The sequence below is a fragment of the Acartia tonsa genome, chromosome 11, assembly GCF_053477335.1.
Source record: "Acartia tonsa isolate MP-2025a chromosome 11, ASM5347733v1, whole genome shotgun sequence".
In the NCBI taxonomy this organism is placed as follows: domain Eukaryota; kingdom Metazoa; phylum Arthropoda; class Copepoda; order Calanoida; family Acartiidae; genus Acartia; species Acartia tonsa.
The window spans coordinates 14921669-14942768 of NC_137270.1; the positions used below are offsets into that span (position 1 = coordinate 14921669).

General features: G+C 40.4%; 1 protein-coding gene across 1 annotated transcript in view; it reads left to right on the top strand.

The window, feature by feature from the left end:
- LOC145332482 (kinesin-like protein KIF13A) overlaps window positions 1-21100 on the top strand; it is a 124524-nt gene that overhangs the window by 79535 nt on the left and 23889 nt on the right. The window contains exons 6-14 of the mRNA XM_080177484.1: window positions 4670-4733; window positions 5865-5931; window positions 8038-8084; window positions 8595-8682; window positions 9855-9946; window positions 10418-10510; window positions 10935-10999; window positions 20131-20231; window positions 20622-20751. Coding sequence (XP_080033610.1) covers window positions 4670-4733; window positions 5865-5931; window positions 8038-8084; window positions 8595-8682; window positions 9855-9946; window positions 10418-10510; window positions 10935-10999; window positions 20131-20231; window positions 20622-20751 — 747 coding nt within the window. The remainder of the gene's footprint in view (window positions 1-4669; window positions 4734-5864; window positions 5932-8037; window positions 8085-8594; window positions 8683-9854; window positions 9947-10417; window positions 10511-10934; window positions 11000-20130; window positions 20232-20621; window positions 20752-21100) is intronic.

Below are 21100 nucleotides of genomic sequence, written 5' to 3' on the forward strand. Positions count from 1 at the left end.
TTTATTCGGATTGGGAAAAATAATAGAAAAAGATTTTCTCAATATAAAAAAGGCTTGAAAATAAGATGGAGCTTTCTTTTCTGTTTTACTGTTTGATTTTAAAATGTCCTTATTGGTGAACCAGTAAGGACTTAAAAGGATAAGTCAATGGATGATGATAATAAATTTAACTCTTTTAAGTTTGGACACTACTAGTTTGGAAACCACCAACCAAAGATTAAAATAAACCCAAAGTTTTTATATAGATTTTTTTGGGAACTTTGGGAACCAGTGTAATTTACAGTCCGCTCCAACCTGTTTTTTTTTAGCTAAATTGTATTAAATGTTAGGGTGGGAGGGGACATTGGGCAGTTTTATAATGACGTTTTATTATTCCTCGAAACTTTGAAAATTTTATTTGAATTTTTATTGGTTGGTTCGTTGAGTTGAGTGTCCAAACGTTTCAGCCACTAATTGTAATCAACAGAAGGGGTAATTTTGTGTATCATAATTGGGAATGTATATCAGTTTATCGGCCATTGTCTTATCCCTTTAGATCCCTGATTAGATTTTTCTGTATTCATCTATATTTTTTTTATAAAGAATAATTATCCCAAACAGTGAAGATAACACTACAATGTTAATCAAATCTCAGTTATTTATTTAACCTAATATCTTTGTCTATTGTTAAGAGCAACGCTTTTCTATGATTTGGTAATTTTATTTTAAATTTAAAGGATTAATTTGTAAATAGTTCTTTATCGTATTATATACATCTTTCCACGAATATTAAATAAAAAAGCTAGTTTTTTATTAAAAGGGAAAATCAATTTAATTATGGCGCTATACATGATTTTTCTGGTTCTAATCCAGTTGATATTATTAGGTTTTGAAGCCATACTAGCGAATGTGTCCCTGGCATCTAGGGGCTCTGTAAACATAAGGGCACAGAAACATAGACTGAAACCTGCACAATTCTTTTTAATGAAATAGTTACTGAGAAAATTTACTACTTTATAAAAAGCATTTGATTTTTTTACTAGCGACTGCCTTCCTAACATCTATGAAAGAGGGTACAGTAAAATAGCCGAAGACCATCCCAGGACCTAAAATAGAGAACTAAATCATTTCATTGGTTATTATAATCACTAAGGACAAACAAAAAACTTACTTCTTATTGTAAAGAGATTTCATATTATTACTAGCGACAGCTCCCCTATAGAAGAAAGGTCAATAAATTGCCTATAATCATTCAGGACCTATGTAAAGATTCCTCAAAATAAAAAAAATCAATCAGTTTATTGATCAGTGAGATCTTAAAGGACAAATAAAAAACCTTTACTACACTCTATTCTATTTAGAAGAGAGGACAGTAAACTAGCTTAAAACACCCAGTTTTTAATCTCCAGAACATACTGTACAAATATTGTTTATAAACACTGCCTACCTAATTTTTATTTCTCTTTGAGTGCATTTAAAAAGACTGACAACTCAAATTTCTTTTTCAGTCACTCAAATATAAAGCCCAGGAATTTTAGGTATTTTTCATCCAAAGATATTATTTTTTTAATAATATAATTAAATATTAAATTTAAAAAAAACAATACAATTCGTTTAAGAATGATCAGTTTGGCAGAAACAAATATTTTTAAAGATACCCCCAATCTCTGATAAAACTTAAAGCTGCTTTATTGTACTTTTGAAAAGGATAGGGGTCAAAAAAAGCTTTAACAATACAAAAATCCGTCAAATAAGTTTTAGAAAATCTTTGAAGTTATTTATAACAAAAAATACTTCCTTCAGAATTAACCATAAAGAGGATTTTATTTTAAAAACAAACATTGCATTACTTTTGGCTATTAGAAACTTTTGTTATTTTGTATCCCTAAACGTATATGTTCTAAAAGGATACTAAGATTTAAAATTTCATCTTAACCCCTAGGGCAAAGAAATTTCATCTTTTTTTCTATTCATAAAAATGTGTATGTATGTATTACGGCTAGGCAGATAAAAGAGCATTAAATAAATTAAAACCATGTTTGTCTACTCCCTTTCACTATTAGAAAAAGAAAAGAAAAACATTTTTTTTTTTTGGGGGGGGCATATTTTTCTAGATATTTTTTTTTTTTTGGGGGGGGGTGATTTATATTTAGAGTTGTACCCACCCCGAAATATCTATAAAACTTTCCAGAACTTATGAGAAGCTACACTGAAAATGAAAACCCCTAGTCTCTAGGAGCATAACTTCAAGAAGTTTGGGGTTTTCTATACGGGTAATCTTTATGGCTATTTTTTGCCAAAAAAAGATAAAAAATTAAACATCCTGACCTGTTAGAAACTTCCCTCAGTGTCTCTATAATTTTAGCTGATAATTTTATATATATATATATAAATATATTCATGTCTTAGAATAGTGTATTTTTTTTAAAATAGGTTGAAAAACATACCAACTTTAAAATAAAAAGATAATTTTAAAACCAAGAATTTTGTCTACCTTAAAATGACTTTTAAGTAAGGCGAATCTTTAAATCTGCCCAACTGCATGACTGCTTTAAAAGGAAGGGTAATTTGACGGACGTTCTGTATTTTTTAAAGCCTAAAGTTTACAAAAATGGTAAACACATGTAGTAAATTCAAAAACAGCGAAACACGTATTATTCTCTAAATGCATCTTGATCCCTATAGGATATATAAATATAGAATGTGTGTGTTTAAGTTCTCTACTAATTGTTCAACCGATATGGTTCTCCTTTAAATTGAAGCTATATACCTATTTTTAGGAAGGATATCTTCAACCTCCAAAGAAAAAGCGGAAAGGTTATTTTTTCTAGGGGCGACAATTTCTCTTGGGAGGGTGTGGTACCCTCCCCAAAATAGATAAAAAGCTACCCAGGAACTATAAAAAGCTACATTGACAAGGAGAAACATATCAGTTCAGCAATCAGCGATATCTTTCGGTACACACAGACATACAGACACAGATCCCATTACTTTTATATAAGAATAGACACCTTTATTACACATCTAAATTAAATTGTTTGACTCAAACTTAAAAATCATTTATGTACACTAAAATGACTAAGTTAAAAACTGAATCATTCAGCTGAGAGATTAATTCATTTACTACATACTGTGACACGTTAGGACTACATTCTTATTTGTTTGGAAATAGTAATCTGGGTTGCCTTATCAAAACTCATCTCATGCGGTATTTTGTGTTTTTTAGGGCGGCAATGAAAGCAAGGATAAATCACATAAAGAATTTTTCTGCCATTTAAAGTTTACAACATTTTCTTTTTATTTAATCTTCAGTTATAGTTTGCAATTATTACTGTCCTTTTACCTTTAAAGAAATAAGAAATAAGTTGTTATTTTATTGCCACGCTACTTATTAACGTGATTGTCCTTATTTTGTAACATTTCAGTAAATATTTCTTTGTGACATGTATGTAATTGAAAAGTCAACATCAATGCAATTTTAGGGTGTCCCCTCACTCCCGCATAATTTATCACATTAACAAATTATCAGAATCAAAACTATTATTAAAGCACAAGCTATATAGGCGGGTTATAGCACAATAACCCAAACCCCCATATTTTGAATTGAAAATAAAAAGGGGGAGGGTTATTTTTTCGTGTATTGGTGTATTTTAGCGCCACCACCTTATCCATTATTTTCAATAAATTTAAAATAAGGACCCTTTGCAAATTACCCTTTACCTTTCTCGTATAGGTTAACAGCCCCTATAATACATTTCAATTGAGCTTCTGATAATGTGAAACATTTTGCGAATCTGACAATATGTAGAAGTGAAGGTTCATAGAATTTAAACAACAACAATTACATAGAATGAAACATTGATTTATAGTGGTTAGGCTACTCTTCAATCAGCCTTTGTTGGTCTGTCAATTAAGTCAATAGTTTCTTAAATGTTTCTTGTCCGTACTGGAAACACATGTATTGTTTCAAATTATAGAATTTAATTGTCTGAGAAAAAGAACCACCCCCCTTAAATTTTTTTGAAAGACCTGCCTTTTGCTTCATTACGCACCGTAATGGTTTCACATTTATCCCCCTAATAAATCGCTGTGCATGCCTATTAGTTATTTTCTTTTTCGCGAAAATCTTTTTATAATATTTGCGATAAATATTCGTTCGCCATACTCGGCGAGGGTGAGGTAATAATGAGTAACTCTAATGAGATAGCGGGTCAAGTCATAATGGGCTTGAACGTGGAGCTTGATAGCCCTAGTGGCTATACAAAAGTGTCTCAGCCTACTCCATGACTACTTGGGTCCAAACCCTAAGAGACTATGGCTAATCAATCAATAAATATTCGTTCTCAAAACCAGGGCTCGGCAGCCGAGTGTATAAACGCAGGGAAATCACCGTTTTATGACTTCGGATATACGGTCACTGCTCAAGAAAATAATAAACTATTTATGACACTTTTTATATCAAAACTAAAAGTCAAAGGGTATTGATTAAAAAAAAAGAGTTACAGCACTGAAATTTTTCATAGCAGCTGCTTTAAAGAGCTTTTTTATTTGTCATCCTTTTTCAATATGTTATCAAAGTGACCAGACCATGACTGACAAATTGACGATCGACATGCTGTTTCAGAGTCCATTTCTGTTGATAATTTTTAAAACTGATCTTGATGTAAATTAATGTTTTTTTTGTTTTCAGGCTGAAGTTAGCTACATGGAAATTTACAATGAAAAAGTTCATGATCTGTTGGACCCTTTATCAGGTACTATTTAGTAGCGAAGCTACTCTTTAATTAACTGTGTCTGTACAATTACATCCGTCATTCAGACAGTCTTTAACTCAAGGGAAAAGTGATTTTCTCAGCTGCTATTGAAGATTGACAGCTGAAATTTATAGTGAATATTCTTATGAAATTTGCTAATTCAATCTATACATTGTTTTGTCCACCTGTCTGTCGGTTATGCTTCAAAAGACATAAACCTTTTTATAAAGGTTTTGTGATTTTCTTTGGATTTGTCATCTTTCGCCTTGTTTAATTCTAACGTTATTAGCTTCAGACATGTAGTGAAGCTTTGCTTTTAGACTAAACATATTGCTTTAAACAAATGTCGAATTTTAATTGCATATTTAATTTAAAAATTAGATTAATCTACAGTTTTTTATTTCATTTTAGTTGGTAATTAGCCAGGGAGGGAGGGGACATTTGGCTGTTCAATCCACTAGTCCCCAAAGTTTTATAATAATGTTTTCTTATTCGGTGGCTGAACAATTGTTGGGAATTTTAATTTAATTGGTTGTTTCATAGGTTTAGTGTTTAAACGTTTCAATCAATAATAATAATCTACAAATGGGGTAACTATGTGTGTCACCATTGCATTGGGGATTTACTTCAATTTAATGGCCATTGTATTATCCCTGATAATTAACTCTCTCCACAAATTCATTTTCATTATATTGCACTATTAAGCAGGGATATTAAGGGATAAGGCAATGCAAGATAAATTGAAGCGAATCCCCAATTACTCCTTCTGAAGTTTAAAATTATTGGTTGAAACATTAAGACACTAAAGATAATGAACCAGCCAATCAAAGTATAATAAAAGCACTTAAAGTTTTTAGTCGGCATAAAAGAAAGCGGTATTATTACAAGTTAAATAAACAGTTCAATGTCTCTTCCCTCCCTGAATATTAAGCAATAATAATTGGTATTATGGTAACAGCGAAGCCTTTCTTGAATGAAAATTGATTTATTGTTTGTCTAAAATTAATCGCGGTCACAATATTAAATGAAAACACTTTACGCTTCTTGGGACGATTAAACTTCAGTAAATGGTGCAACTCTAAAAGCATGATTAAAATAAAACATTTCTTATAATTTGCATATTTTTTTTAGGCAAAAAAGGAGGCCTACGAGTGCGAGAACACAGTGTCCTTGGACCTTATGTGGATGGTCTCTCTCAATTAGGAAATTTTATATCATCAAAATAATTCTAATTAAATATGAATAAATTTACCTAGTTTTAGCTGTATCAATGGAAGTTATGGGGCATACATATTCCTTCCTTTGGTAGCTAAAAAATGTTCGAGAGAAATATTGAAGTAAGGCAATAGACAAGGACAAGGAACCATGAATCTGACAAACAGTTCAAATTTATCTGATTATCATGAAAAAATGATAAACTATAAATGATTTAAAACGGACAAACTAATATTAGAGTTGCTCTAATGCATTTTATTAACAATTAAATGTACTAAATTAGAAAATAAAGTTTAGATTTCAATATTAATCATCCCTTTATCCTGCAAAATATTTATATAAACTTTATTTTTTATGTATACTAATTATGGGAATCTATGTACGTGAGAACTAATTGCTATGTTTTCAGCTAGGGAAAGGGATAGATAAGTTTAAAAAATAATTATATTCTAGTCCTTATAATAAAGTAACAGAATGTGTGTTTATGTGTGTTTGTATGTTTGTACCGAAGGATCTCGCTAACCGCTGAACCGATAGGGTTCTCCTTAACAGGGTAGGTCCCGGGAAGGTTTATAACTATTTTCTTTGGGGTTGGGACACCCCCCCCAAAAAAAAATGAAAAATCCCCCCCTCAAAAAATCTTTTAAATCTAAAATAAGAAATCGAATTATTAAATTCGACTTTCTCTTCCTCAAGTGACCCTAGAGGCCTCTAGGGGCGTAGCCGCTAGTATAATTATAAAGTGGTAAGGTTTTTTTGGTCTGTAGATAAAGATTCCGATAACTACTGAACTGATCATGGACTAGTTTTATGCTATTCTATTTCTAGGTTTAAATATACAGAGCCCCTAGATTAAGTCGAACCTCCACTTTAAATTTTAGGATTTTAAAAGAAAGAGTATAAACTTTTCTTTTGACCAATACGAATCTTCACTGTAAAGAAGAACAATTGGTCCAGCAGTTAGCAATATCCTATGGTACAGACACACAATAACACTTACAGACAAACATCCTGTTACTTATATGAAAGGATTAAAACGAAATGTTTTTATTTTAATATTTGTGAATGCCCGGAAATTTTTAAAGTCAGGCATAATTACGTACGCAATAAACAACTATTTTGCGTACATGAATTATGATCATGTAATAGATAAGCAAAATGGTTTATTTTTGATAATATTTCTTTGGTTATTTTTTACAAAATGCAGTCAAAATTTTTTATTTGACCATGAACTATAGCGCCCTCCAACCCCTTACAGAACCTATCATATTTTTTTAGACTTCCACGGAGAGGGGAGGCGGTTGACTTGCATTATAAGGGACTAGACAATGGACGATAAAACTATGTGTATTGATGATAAACGTAATTTTTATATAGTTTGGACAATTCTAATTTATCAAGATTTAATGAAAGTATCCAATTGTTATAGCCAACGAATGAGATAACGTGATGATAAAACTTTGGATACCAGTGTAAAGTCCCCTTTTTCCCTGATTTTTTTTCACCTTTCCCATGCATAAGTTATCTCATGACAGGAAATGTAAGTCTTGACGCATGCGACCAATTTAAGACATGGATAATTGTTCTAAAAAAACATTTACAAAATCTAGGGGTATTTTTCTTTGTGTTACCCTCCCCCTCAAAAAAGTTAAAACCTTTCCAGGAACTATGAGAACTTACATTGTAAAGATTCACCAGTTAGCGAGATCCTTTGGTACAAACTGACTGACTCACAAACATTGTGTTACTTATATATAACGTTAATTATCATTTCATATCACATGTACAATAATGCACTTCCTATACCTAACTTATACTAGTAGACATGTACTTTTGTTATTCCTAAGGATTTAATTAGAATCAATTTGTCCAAAAGATTGAAAGCAACCAACGACTTTGTGGGAAACATCTCCACTTATGATATACACAATTACCCTTTCTGCAGATTTAAATTGTTTGTGAAAAAGTTTAGACACTCAAGAAATAAAAGTTTTAAAACTTAAACACAGCTATTTTGCCTCAAGATTTTCTGTCAGTCTAAAATGATAATTTCTATATTTCTATGATTTGATGTTATAATATTTCTTTTATTAGTTGTAAGTTCCTACAAGGATATAGAAGCATTGATGGAAGAAGGTAATATTAATTTTTTTTTAAATTTAAATTTGAAGGGTTGATCTTCCTGTAAAGTACTTTAAAGCTAATAATTCATCGGTTTCTCTCAAGTGCCTAGTCGAGCAAAGAACTCCCCCCCCCCCCCACTTTTTTTGAAATAATTTCCCATACCAATTTCAAAATAAATTAAAAATTAAGGGTTGGGTGGGCGGTAATTTTTTTTCTCCATATGACTATCCCATACGGAGGGCTCTTCCTGCGAGGTCTATACTTGCGGTAGACTCAACCCTACGGGGCTACTCATTACCCATTATAACCTAACGTAACATTGCCTTAAGTAATAAACAAGCAAACGCAATACTCCCCCCCCCCCCACCTCTACAATTTATTGTATATTAAGGGAAAAGTGTCTGTGCTCTACATGGAAACTGCCAAACATCGAATGCTTTTATTAAGTTAAAAGAACACAAATATCTTGATGATTCATCGCATAAATCACATGAAAATCAAAATGTAAATATTATATTTTAGGAAATAAATCTCGAACAGTGGCAGCCACGAATATGAACAACGAGTCAAGTAGATCACACGCAGTATTCACCATAATTTTAACATCCAGGTATGCAGATAATTTACAGGCTAGTGGCATCGCAGCTCTTTATGGGCCAAGGCATAAATGCTTAAGTATAGATGTATAGATAGACAACTACCTGGCCCATGTGGTGGGGACCTTTTTTGTCCGCTAGCAAATTGCTTTCTGCTCTTTTGTAGCGAGTAGGCTGTGTGAATATTTTTCCGATGCTATAGGCTAATATGTAAAAACCAAATTAGAATTACATGTAGCTTGTTCAACGTTTGATATTTATTATTGTACCTACTTTAGAGATTATGAATATATTTGAATATATTTAATGCTGCAGTTATGTCTCGAACCCGATAACCCTCTCTTACAGTAAGCCGACACAATGTACATGCATGGTCTTACGTGTTTTTTTTACCTGTGTTCAGATTATAGCCTAGTTACATATGATTTTATTTTTGGTAGCTAAGCTACTCTATAACTCACTCTGTATGTATGTCCGTTAGTGCGTCCATCAATAATTAACGATATCGGGAAAAAATGATTTTCGTGGCTGCTTTTTTAGAGGGTATTCCCTTATCAATAATCCACCAGTGTGTAATTTACTTACTCTGTGTAATTAATCGCATATTCTGTGTATTTTTAAACATATATAACTTAATTTGTCTGTTTGTCCAATCATTTTTTTGCTTCGTTACTTATGATGTAGTCATCCTTGTTTTATATCCTGGTTCAGAATTTTAATAGTTTACTTTTAATTGAAAATTTAAGAAATCAATTAATCTTCATGGAAAAGAAATTTTCTTTCTTAATTTACAATGATTATTGATTATTTTAATTTCTATAGAATATAAGCTACATTACAGTTAACTTCTTCTGTAGATCAGTCATATTGTGTGACCCTTCTCGAATAAATTACTTTTCCGCAACTCTTTTTTTATTCCTTAAAACTTTTAAAAGGTGTCTCTATGCAGGGAGAAGGGGACTATGTATTTAAAATAAAAATCGTGCCGTGCCCCCACCCCCAAACATGTCGTGTCTGTGGGATGCGGACATTAATTTTTATTGTGCTATACAAAGAAATAGTGCCCAAACTTTTCACCAAAAATTGTAATTTTCAAAAGGGGTAAGGTTATTTATCTTAATTGAAGAGGGGAAGGGGATTCATACATCGTCCATTTCCATAATTAAGTACAATTATTTTCTTCCAGGCTGACTGATCTGGCGAGTGGTGTGACCGGTGAACGAGTGTCCAGAATTTCATTGGTCGACCTGGCAGGCTCTGAACGGGCACTTAAAACAGGTACACATATAACATCCAAGGATTCAAGATCATAAAAAAAGAAAAATTTCCTTCTTTTATTAGCAAAATACTTTTCTACTTTTATTGTAAGTCCGACGTTTGACCGACTGGAAGATCAGAAAAATATTTCATTAATATCAAAACAGATATGAAGATTACTATAACAATAAAGTATAATCTAGGAAAGATAACCTTACTTAGTAAATTCCAAAAACTCTAAAACCTTAAAGAATGGTAATGTAAAGACATTTGCTTTGGTCGTATCATTTAAGTTTGAGAATTAATGTTTTTCCAGGGATCTAAAGGGATTAGACGATGGCCGATAAATTGATGTACATCCAAAATAATAATGCACAAAATTCGCCCCTTTGTAACTTACTATTGGTGTTTGAAACGTTTGGACACTCAACATAATATATAAACTATGAAAATATTGTGCAACATCCAAGTAATAATAAATCGAATGTCAAGGTGCTGTTGGTCAACGTCTGAAAGAAGGCTCGAACATCAACAAATCTCTGACAACCCTGGGCTTGGTCATTTCAAAACTTGCAGACAGCGGACAGGAAATTTTACACAATTGATACATCCTATTAAATGAAGTAGTATGGTTTTTTTTTATCTAAATCTTAAGATTTATATAACTACTGAACCAATTGAGTTCTACAATTCAAGGAAGCTTCACATAGGTCCCATAAGGGCTTTATATTGTTTTATTTAAAGATTAAAGTCTTGGGATGGATTTAGGCTCTTTTATTCAATCTTTGAATATAGAGCCCATAGATGCATTAGTTTGTTTTTCGCAACCCAAATGAAACCTAACTTTTGTCCTAATTGTGAAGGGCCACTCTATAAAAAGGAGTGAACCACCAAACACCACCCTCCTTCAAAGGAAGGGTCACCCCCTAGAAAGGAGGAGAGGGGCCACCTAGCGCCACTTTTAGCTTACAATTAATATAAAAAAAAGTGTAAAATTGGTGGGAATTTTAGAGCAACAAGAACAAGGATAAATTTATTCCCTACAGAGACAGCGCACTTACATGGCTTTTAAAGGTAATTAGAATTAGAATTGTACAGTAGTAAAATAGAAATAATCTTTAACAACACTGATAATTAAATGTTTGTGATTTTTTTTCTGTGAGATTAAATCATTAAGCTAACTGCAAAAGAGGAAACTATCTATTCAAAAATATCTATTTAAAACTTGTGTCTACGCCCCTAGGAGCTTCCAAGGACAATTTAGGGGGGCTGTGAGAGGGAATTTACCCTACACTTTCAATTTTTTAAATTTTTCTTTAGACATTTGTTTTTGTAGAGTAGAGGTGCCCTCAACCAAAATAGTTATAAACCCTAGATCATAAGTGAAGCTTCTCTGTAAAGGAGAACCATATCGGTTCAGCGGTCAGCGTGATCCTTCTCTACAGCAGACAGAAAGATATCCTGTTATTTTATTTTAGTTTCGCCCCTAGCCTCTAGGGGCTTTGCCCCAAGAGGTAATTAAAAAATAAAATTGGAGCTGCCCCACTATCAATTTTAAAATTTTCGGGGGAAAAAAATTGGAACTGCCCTGGGGGGGGGGGGGTTGTTTTTGGGAGAAAATAGCTTAAAACCACCACAGGACCAATAGGTATATTCCCTGAAGAGTAGAATCCAATCGGTTTAGTGGGGACCGAGATATTAAGCTTCAGAAGGACGGACGGACAGACAGACGGACAGACATCATTCTACTTTGTATTATAGATAAAATCTGGTAAGCCGAGCGTACTCGGCCCACGGGGTAACGAGTTCGGATTCAACGAGCCCTAGCCTTTAAGTATTCTACCAAACAAACAAGCAGGATTCAATCATACAGAAATTATATATTTAAACTGAATAATATTTACAAGTTATGTTTACTATATATATACAACAAAATATAACAATGGTTAGGTTTGAAGGGGGTGTGGGGCGCTAGGGCTTAGCGCCCGACGGTAGACAGGCTGTGGGGGCAACGGTGGTAAAAGGGGAGGCAGTGCCTCCCGATTATATAAGCGCATGAGGGACTCGTGATCGTTGCATGTTCAAGTCCCCTCCCCACATTTAGGCAGGCTAGTTTGACCGCTGGGTGCGGGGTTAACAGCGGTCATGAGATGGATAGTGATATAATAGGATTAGTGCGGGGGGTTTGTTATCATAAGTCACAGCGAAGCAACTCTGTAAACGGCCTGTCCGTCTGGGCGTCGTATTACCACAACCTCCCCTTCAAGGGTTGCGTGGCTCCTGAGCCACCAGGCCTTGAACCTGGGGATACGACAGCCGGCTCATGCGCCGGACAGGCAGTTCTTGGGGCACAGCTCGATGGAGGACAGCTCGGGCTACACAGGCTCCCCGGGACACTCGTTGCTCGGTCTGACTGTGGTTGGTGATCAGCATTGTCAGCTCCTGGTTGGCTTCTAGGCGTGGGTTGGCAACGGCCAGGCCTCGCCGCTGGAAATTTTGCCTCGTCTGCAGGATCAGTTCTGTCGCGGCTGGTAACTGGACACGGAGGCCTAGGCAGACTCTGGTGGTTCCTAAGGGTGGAATGGTGATGGCAAAGGGCGCATAGAATTCCATGGGGGCGCCTGCTTGATTCAGGTTGCTTGGCCTCCTAGCTCCTACCCGGATGGGGATGGCTGTCATCAGCAGGGGGCACATGGCTTCTTCTTCTTCTTCTGGGGCGGCCTCTTCCATCGCAGTGGCTGGCTCTCCTCCTACAGGCTCGCTGCTGGCTGGCAGGTTCTCCATGTCTGCGTCAGGGTTCCAGATGGCATCTCTGAGTGGCTCTGGAGCGGGCGGCGGCGGCGGTGGTTCGTTGGGCTGCTCCTGCAGGTTTTCCTCCACTGGGTCACGATCTTGGCCGCTAGGCTGTGGGGCGGCTGCGGCTGGCTGGTGCACTGGGAACTCTCCTGGGTTGCTAGCTGCGGGCGCCGCCGCTCCAACTGGCAGCTCGGTGGCATCCTCGTCGCCGTCCACGTCAACTTGGATGTCCTCTGGGATCTGGTGGGCAGTCACATCTCCAGTGTATTTGCGCAGTCGGCCTACATGCGCGGTAACTTCTGAGATCCTGGCTACTGGAGAGGCAGGTTTAATGACATAATGGACTTCTGTAGCTTTCCTCACTACTTTCCAGGGGCCAGTCCATCTCTTGGTAATCTTGGCTGCCTTCCCTGGCACCAGGCGGGGGGCCAGGTACCAGACCAAGTCTCCAACCTCATACTTGGCCGTGCCTTCGTAAGCTGCCGCGCTCCTCCTGATGGCTCCCTCCTCCTTCTGCTGGATGGCATCATAAACTGCATAGTAGCGCTGCAACAGAGCTTGGACGTTGGCTGGCACTGAAGCATATTCGGTCTCTGGCAGCCGTAGCACCATGTCCACCGGAAGTTTGGCCTCTCTCCCAAAGAAGGCCAGGAACGGGGTCACACCAGTGGATCTGCAGGCCTTGGTGTTGTAGGCAAAGGCGATGGCAGGCAGGTGTGGCTCCCAGTTGTTATCGTCTCTGTCTAGGAACAGGCGCATGCCTGTGTTGAGCGTCCTATGAAACCTCTCCACTCGGTTGGACTGCGGGTTGTAGGGTGGTGGATGTGTCAGGCCAATCTCGAGCCGGGAGGCCAGTTCCTGGAATACCTGGCCGGTAAATTCCATTCCATTGTCGGAATGGATCTTCAGGGGGCATCCGAACGTGGCCAGGTGGCGGTGCAACAGGGCTTCAGCCACCGTGAGGGTGCGCTTGTTGGGGATGGCGTAGAGGCTGACAAACCGGCTGAATCCATCTTGGCAGGTGAGGATGTAGCGGTTCCCAGCTGGGGTCTCTGGCAGTGGCCCCACCAGGTCGATGAATAGGACTTGCTGTGGATACCCCTGGCGGGAGGGCACGTGGATCCCCTGCTTCAGCCTCTCCTTGGTAACTTTCTGGACACACTCAGGGCAGGTTTGTACCATCAGACGGACGTCACGGGCCAGGTTGGGCCACCAGAAGTGCATGGCAACGCGGGCGATAGTTGCGTCCATCCCAAAGTGCCCAGCCATGGGGGTCCCATGGGCTAGAAAGAACGCGTCCTGCTGGAGGGCCGAAGGCAGCAGGTATCTTGTCCTCTCTCCTGTCAGAGTCTGGTCAGTGGTGGTGAGGCAGCCGTGCTCGTCAAGCCCCAGGGCTGGGAAGCGGCTGGCGTACTGCTGCTCGTCTCGTTCCTTGCCACGCAGCTCAGCCTTGGTTGGGGCCTTGCCATCAGCCACCCATTGGCGGACACGGAGCAGGAGGGGGTCTTGTGTCTGGGCTTCCAATACTCTAGCTGAATCCAGTCGGGCGGCAGGAGGCCGGCTAGCTGCGGCCTCCCCTAGTTGGCCAAGGTTGTGGATATACTCAGCCTGCTCCGCTAATTCTTCGGCGCTAGCCGTTGGCATGTTGGCATCTTCCCGGCGGCTGAGGGCGTCGGCGTTGGTATTCTGGGTGCCAGGCCTGTGGCAGACGGTAAAGTCTAGGGCCGCTAGCTCCTCCTGCCAGCGGGCCACCATCCCTGTGGATGTGTTCAGTGATTTCATCTGTAGCAGGGCAGAGGAATCAGTGTTGATCTGGAAGCTGCGGTAGGACAAGATGCCGTGGAATTTTCGGATCCCATAGATAATGGCGGCCATCTCTCCCTTCCAGGACGGGTAGCGCGTCTCAGGGTCGGTTGTCTTGCGCCCCACGGCGGCAATCAGCCTCTCCTTGCCCTCCTGGCATTGACTCAGTATGGCAGAGATGGCGCGGCTGCTGAAATCTGTGGTGAGCTGGAACACTGCTGGTAAATCAAACCTGGGCGGCGCTCGGATGGGGGCCTGGCGGAACTTGTCCTTGAGTTGCAGCAGCTGGGCTTCCATCTCAGGCGTCCAGGTTAGGGCCTTGGCCGTTTTCTGCCGATTCATCTCGTAGGTGAGGTCTGCATACTCTGGGATGAACAGGCGGTAGTATCCAAAGAAGCCCAGCAACGCCAGCAAATCCTTGGGGGTGCTAGGGGCTGGCCAGTCCAAGATGCGGTCAATATAGTCCTCTTGCATGGCTATCCCCTCACGGCTGAGGGTGTGGCCCAGATAATCCACCTTGGACCGGAACAACTTGGTCTTGGCTGGCTTGAGGCGGATCCCTCCCCTGCGGTGGGCTTCCAAGACCTCTCGGAGCCTGGCCAGGTGGGCCCAGGTATCCTGATGGAAGGTCAGGACGTCGTCAAGGTATGACTGGAGGTTGGCTGTGCCTAGTGGGTTTAGGACCCCTGCAATAAACCTGGAAAAGACAGACGGTGCCGTAGCTAGGCCAAAGGGCATCCTTTTCCATTGATACAAGCCCCTGGGGGTGGTGAAGGCGGTGCAGGGCCGGCTATCCTCAGACACACGGATGGTGTAGTATGCGGCCACCGCGTCTAAAGCACTGTAGACACGGTGCCCGCCAGCTCGTTCCACCAATTGCTGGATCCTAGGCAGGGGGTAGCTGTCCAGCTCCAGACACTTGTTGAGGGCTCTGTAGTCGACGGCCCAGCGGGTGCTCCCGTCCTTCTTCTTGATGGGCACCAGGGGGCTGCTCCAGGCGGAGTCCGACGGCTCTATAACTCCTTCCTGTAGCCAGGTGTCCAGTTGTTTCTCCAGTTCAGCCTCTTGCCGCGGGTTCAGATCCCTAAATCTCTGGCGGATCGGCTGGGTCCCTGGCTTGAGGCGCAGCTGCAACTCAACCACATCTGTGCAGCCGGGGGTAGAATTGGAGAAGACGTCCCTGTACTCTGACAACGTAGTCCAGACCTCCTTCTTGAGCAAGGGGTCCTTGCGTAGGAACTCATTGTCTTCCATCTCCAGGGCCTCCCACAACTCTTGCATGTCTATAGGCTCAGCAGGTTCTTGGAACGAGTGGAGACGCGGGGGAGGCGTATCAGAGACCTCTAAAATGTCAGGTTTGACCAGCTCCCCTGCCACTGGGAGGCCAGCATCCAGCAAGAGGGGCACCTCCCCCTCATTGACCACCAGTACTCTAAACACAGTGGCAGAGCCAGGCCTGTGGGCATACAGGCCCTCTGGAATAACAAGGTCCTCCCCAAACCTCTGTTCTGGGGCAGCTAGTTGAATGGCATCCTTGGTGCGATGGCCTACTAGCTCAACAGGGACCGCCATAACCCAGCGGCCAGGCAGGACCACCCGCTTGGCTGTGCGGAGCTGGGGTGGTTGCCCGTCAGTTGGAGTGACAGCGCTTAGCCTATACGTGGCTGGTGAGGGGTCAGCCTTGGCTCCGGGACCCACCGGCCGCGACTTGACGGGCTCGGCTTCTGGAGGGGCTGACGTGTCGGAGCCAGGCGTGGCTCCGGGGGCGTCCGGCCACGATTTGACGGGCTCGGCGCTGGGAGAGGCCAAAGTGCTGGATCCAGCTTTGGCTCCGTGGGCGTCCGGCCGCGACTTGACGGGCACGGCGCCGGGAGAGGCTGGGGCCTGAGAGTTGAGTGTGGCTCCGGGTACATCAGACCGCGACTTGACGGGTCTGGACTCGGGCTTGGCTGGTGGACTGGCTGGAGGTCCCAGGTAGAGGGGGCCAGGTGGACACGGCTGGCCGTTGATAAAAATGTCGGCGGAGAAGATTGGTTCTGGAGGGCTGGCAATCTCAGGAAATGTTGTTGGCAGGCTCTCCCTTGGCACCTTGGGCACTGGGGGCAACCCCATGGCTAGCAGGTTAGCTCCCTTGTGTGCGTTGAGCTCAGCGTCCACCCAGTGTGTGCCTTTCTCAACCACACGCGGCTGCTCAGGCAGGGGGCCTGGCAGAGGCCCCTCATAGCTTAGCTCTCTCTCGGCTGTCTCCCGGTCAATGGGGACGCCACGGAGTGGGATAAACTCCCCACGCACCCACAAGCAAGGTGGTTGCATGTCGAAACAGAGCCTAGTTCCGAACTCCTTGAGAAAATACCCTCCTAGGTTCAGAGGGTGTGAGAGATTCCGGACCACAGTCACGTGGTATAGATGGAGTATAAGAGTGTGTGAAACTGCCATATATAACTCTTTTAATTTTCCGATTACCTGGAGGGGCTGGCCTTCCTCATTAGCAGTCAGGATCTGGGTGTTGTCCGGAATCAACATGCGTTGCACGCCCATCGCGTGCATGAGGTGCTCAGAAATTACAGCAGACCCTGGTACACGGTTGCCAGAATCAATCATGGCATCAACCTGTACATGCTGGGCAGGGTCAGGAGTAGGAAACCTCACCCTGACATGGCAGGGGAAGTGGAGGTCCTGCCCTTGAGACAAGGGGGCCTCTCGTTCGGCTGGGGTTGGCAGAAACTTTGGTGGTGGCCGCACCGCAGCTATGGTGGTATCGCTTACCATGGTGGCTTAGACTGTAGCTTCGAATCACTAGAGCTTATTAATTATCACTTGGTCAACAATTTTATATTTATTTTTATCACTTGGTTGACATTTATACACAATGATGTGTTGTTATCACTAGGAGCTCTAGGTGTGATTCTGGAAGCACTGGCAGCAGGGAATGTCCGTCCTGCAAGGTTCAGAGGGGTGACGGCGGTAGGGAATGACCCGTCCTACAGCGCCGCTGGTTCGAATCCCGAAAATGGCGGCAGGGAATGGCCCGTCCTGCAGCGCCTCGGGTTCGAATCCTGGGAGGCAGCGGCAGGGAATGTCCCGTCCTGCCGTGCCTGTGGCTCAAAATCTGCTATCCGTCGCAGTGGTAGGGCTTACTTGTGTGCTGAGGCTTCGCAGCCACACATTGCCTTCTTAGGGAGACCAGCACACAGCTGTCTGTCTCGTAGGTTTGGCCTGGGTGTCCTGGGGCTTGTCCCAGCTACACTTGCCAATTTAGACTCAGTTTTGTAGCCGTCTGAGCTAAATTATCCGATTGCCGTGGCTGCGCACCTAGCGCTACTCCTACACGACACGGAAAAAGCGTCTTAACTGGCGCTTTTAGCAGGCTAAATCTGCTTGCCGTAGGCCAGAGGCCCACATATTGCGTTCAAAATGATGGAAATTCGACCTAAAAAGGCCGTCTCACGGGTCAGTTGGCGGCTGATTGTCCCCTTACTTGCCAAAGGGTCCAATCAGAGGTAGAATAGGCTAGTTTCTGTAAGGCTCGATTGAAACACGCTGACACCAAGTTCTGGTAAGCCGAGCGTACTCGGCCCACGGGGTAACGAGTTCGGATTCAACGAGCCCTAGCCTTTAAGTATTCTACCAAACAAACAAGCAGGATTCAATCATACAGAAATTATATATTTAAACTGAATAATATTTACAAGTTATGTTTACTATATATATACAACAAAATATAACAATGGTTAGGTTTGAAGGGGGTGTGGGGCGCTAGGGCTTAGCGCCCGACGGTAGACAGGCTGTGGGGGCAACGGTGGTAAAAGGGGAGGCAGTGCCTCCCGATTATATAAGCGCATGAGGGACTCGTGATCGTTGCATGTTCAAGTCCCCTCCCCACATTTAGGCAGGCTAGTTTGACCGCTGGGTGCGGGGTTAACAGCGGTCATGAGATGGATAGTGATATAATAGGATTAGTGCGGGGGGTTTGTTATCATAAGTCACAGCGAAGCAACTCTGTAAACGGCCTGTCCGTCTGGGCGTCGTATTACCACAAAAAGATGCATTCTTCCGAACAACATACGAGCTGTTTCTTTAGTTCCTCCAGTGCTTTTTAGTCATTACTAGACATAACCTAATATAAGCATAGAAAGCTAACATGGTACTCATATATTGGTCAATACGTTCCTGTATATTCAGGGAAGATAAAGGGGTAAAGCTATCAGGGGTATGGATGGGAAGTATCATTATATTAGCCAGATGGCAGAAACATTTAATTTGAGTATGCGAGAATCTCTCACAATATCCATGTATTCTATATCCATTGGGCTAATACTACAAAGTACACATATCTTATTTTTTTTTTTAATTTAAAATATGGAGTGTCCGTTTAGACTTTTTCTTTCAAGATTATGATAAAATGTCACACATCTGTTAACATAATTGTTTCAAATCATTCTAATTCATTTTTACAAAGTTTAGTTTTCTTAAAGTTTAAAAGTAAAGGGTATATTTATCTTAAGAATAGAATTTATACTTTTGTTGACTATTGAAAGTGTGTTGGCCCGAAATAATCCCAGCATAGTAATTATAGTAATAATCTTCTTTACGTTTCTGTAGACTATTTCTATTAAACCATGGAGGATTTTGATCCAGTTTATTCCGCAATAAAATAAGTGTGATAAAGCTATTATAAAATTAGCTTAAGTATCTGTTTTTTAATTATTAGATCAATAGTATAGATGTATATACAGATAACTTTCTCCCTCCCTTTTCACTGACCTTTTTCGTCTACGTTTAAATTGTTTTCTGCTACTTGGCTGTGTAAATATTCGCAACACCATTGGTCAATTTTCCATGAACCAATTGAGAGTCGGCACAAGGACACTGTGATGAGGAGATACAGTTATTTAACACTTTCTCCCTCTAGTGTTTTAATCTAATTTTGAATAAAATGAATTGTTATTTCTAAACCTTTATTTATAGAACCTTAATTTTATAGCTTAACAAGTTAACTGTTTTGAAAATTAAATTATAGTTCTCATTTATCACTTTACCCATCTCTCTTTTTATAGATCATTATTTAAAGCAATCCTCATGAAGAAGTAACAGGATCTGTGTGTGTCTGTCTGTTCCGAAGGATCGCTAATCGCTGAATCGATATAGTTATCCTTTACAGTTTCGTTTTTCAAGGTCCTGTGTAGGTTTATAGCCATTATGGTATCACTCTTGCCCCCAGAAAAAAATCCCCCGCCCAATCCTCTAGGGACGAAGGCGTTAGTGTTGTAATAAATTGATATTTATCGATTATTTAAATCGCCGCATTATATTATTTTATCCTGTTATAAAAAGAACTAAGCTTTTTTGTCTGTAGCGAAGGATCTCGCTAACCACTGACCCGATATGGTTCTCCGTTAGAGGGAAGCTTTGTATAGGCCTTGAGATGGTTTTAGGATATTTTATTTTTATGAAAAGTCTTGGTATGGTTTTAGGCTATTCTTATGTCCTTCCATATCCTTTCGAATATATAGCCCCTATTTGATAGCGGCGCAGCCGCTTGTATGTTGTATTATATATATTCTTTGTCATAGAAATATTTTTTAAAACTTTTTTGTGTGTTTTAGGACAGCCTTGGCGGTAACAGCCGGACGGTTATGATAGCCACGGTATCGCCAGCCGCTGATAATTATCAAGAAACATTGTCAACTTTAAGATACGCGGACAGGTAGCTTTTTTATATTTGAATGCTATAATTAATTAAATTATGTACAAAGTTGGTCCTTTAATAAGTAAAAATACGAAGATACGCCCCTTAAGAAGCGTTGCCACGAAAGGGACTATACCCGTAAATTTAACTTTATTACTTTATTACAGGAATTATAAGGGATAAGACAATAGATGATAAATTGATATACATCCACAATGAAGTTAAACAATGTTACCCATTCTGTGTATTTAAGTATTGGTGAAGAATTATAATCACCGGCCCTCTTTAACTCATCCCTTCCCCTCCTACTGGATGAACGAACTGACCAATAAATGATGCATATGTTAACAAACTAATTTTCTCCATGTCATAATATCCATGTATATAATATTCTATATCCATTTTCAGAGCCAAGAGAATAGTAAACAACGCCGTGGTAAACGAAGATCCCAATGCCAAGATTATTAGAGAACTTAGATCGGAGATAGAAGCTTTAAAGGAGATGCTTATCCATTCAGCCGATCCCAGGCTACTTAAGGTAGGAGACAAATTAAGGCATTTTTACTTTTTTATTGCATTCTCTTTAAAATTGTTGATTAGGTAATTGAAAAACTGCTTTAATTTTACGATAATATGCTTAAAATGAATTTTTGTCAGTGTGACTAAAAATAGCAATTGACAAAATTTGGCGTTTTTCAGGTATCGTTAATTATTTTCATAAATATTCTTGTCAATAGTTCTTTTCAATACGGAAGGAAGCGTGGATTTGAGCGTTTTACTCCTGTTTTAACGCAAAATCCGCGCAAAAAATGTTCCCCTTAATAATGTGATCGGGTTGTTCTTACACTGTGATATTATTGTTCCAATTTAATTAAGGAATTGTTCAT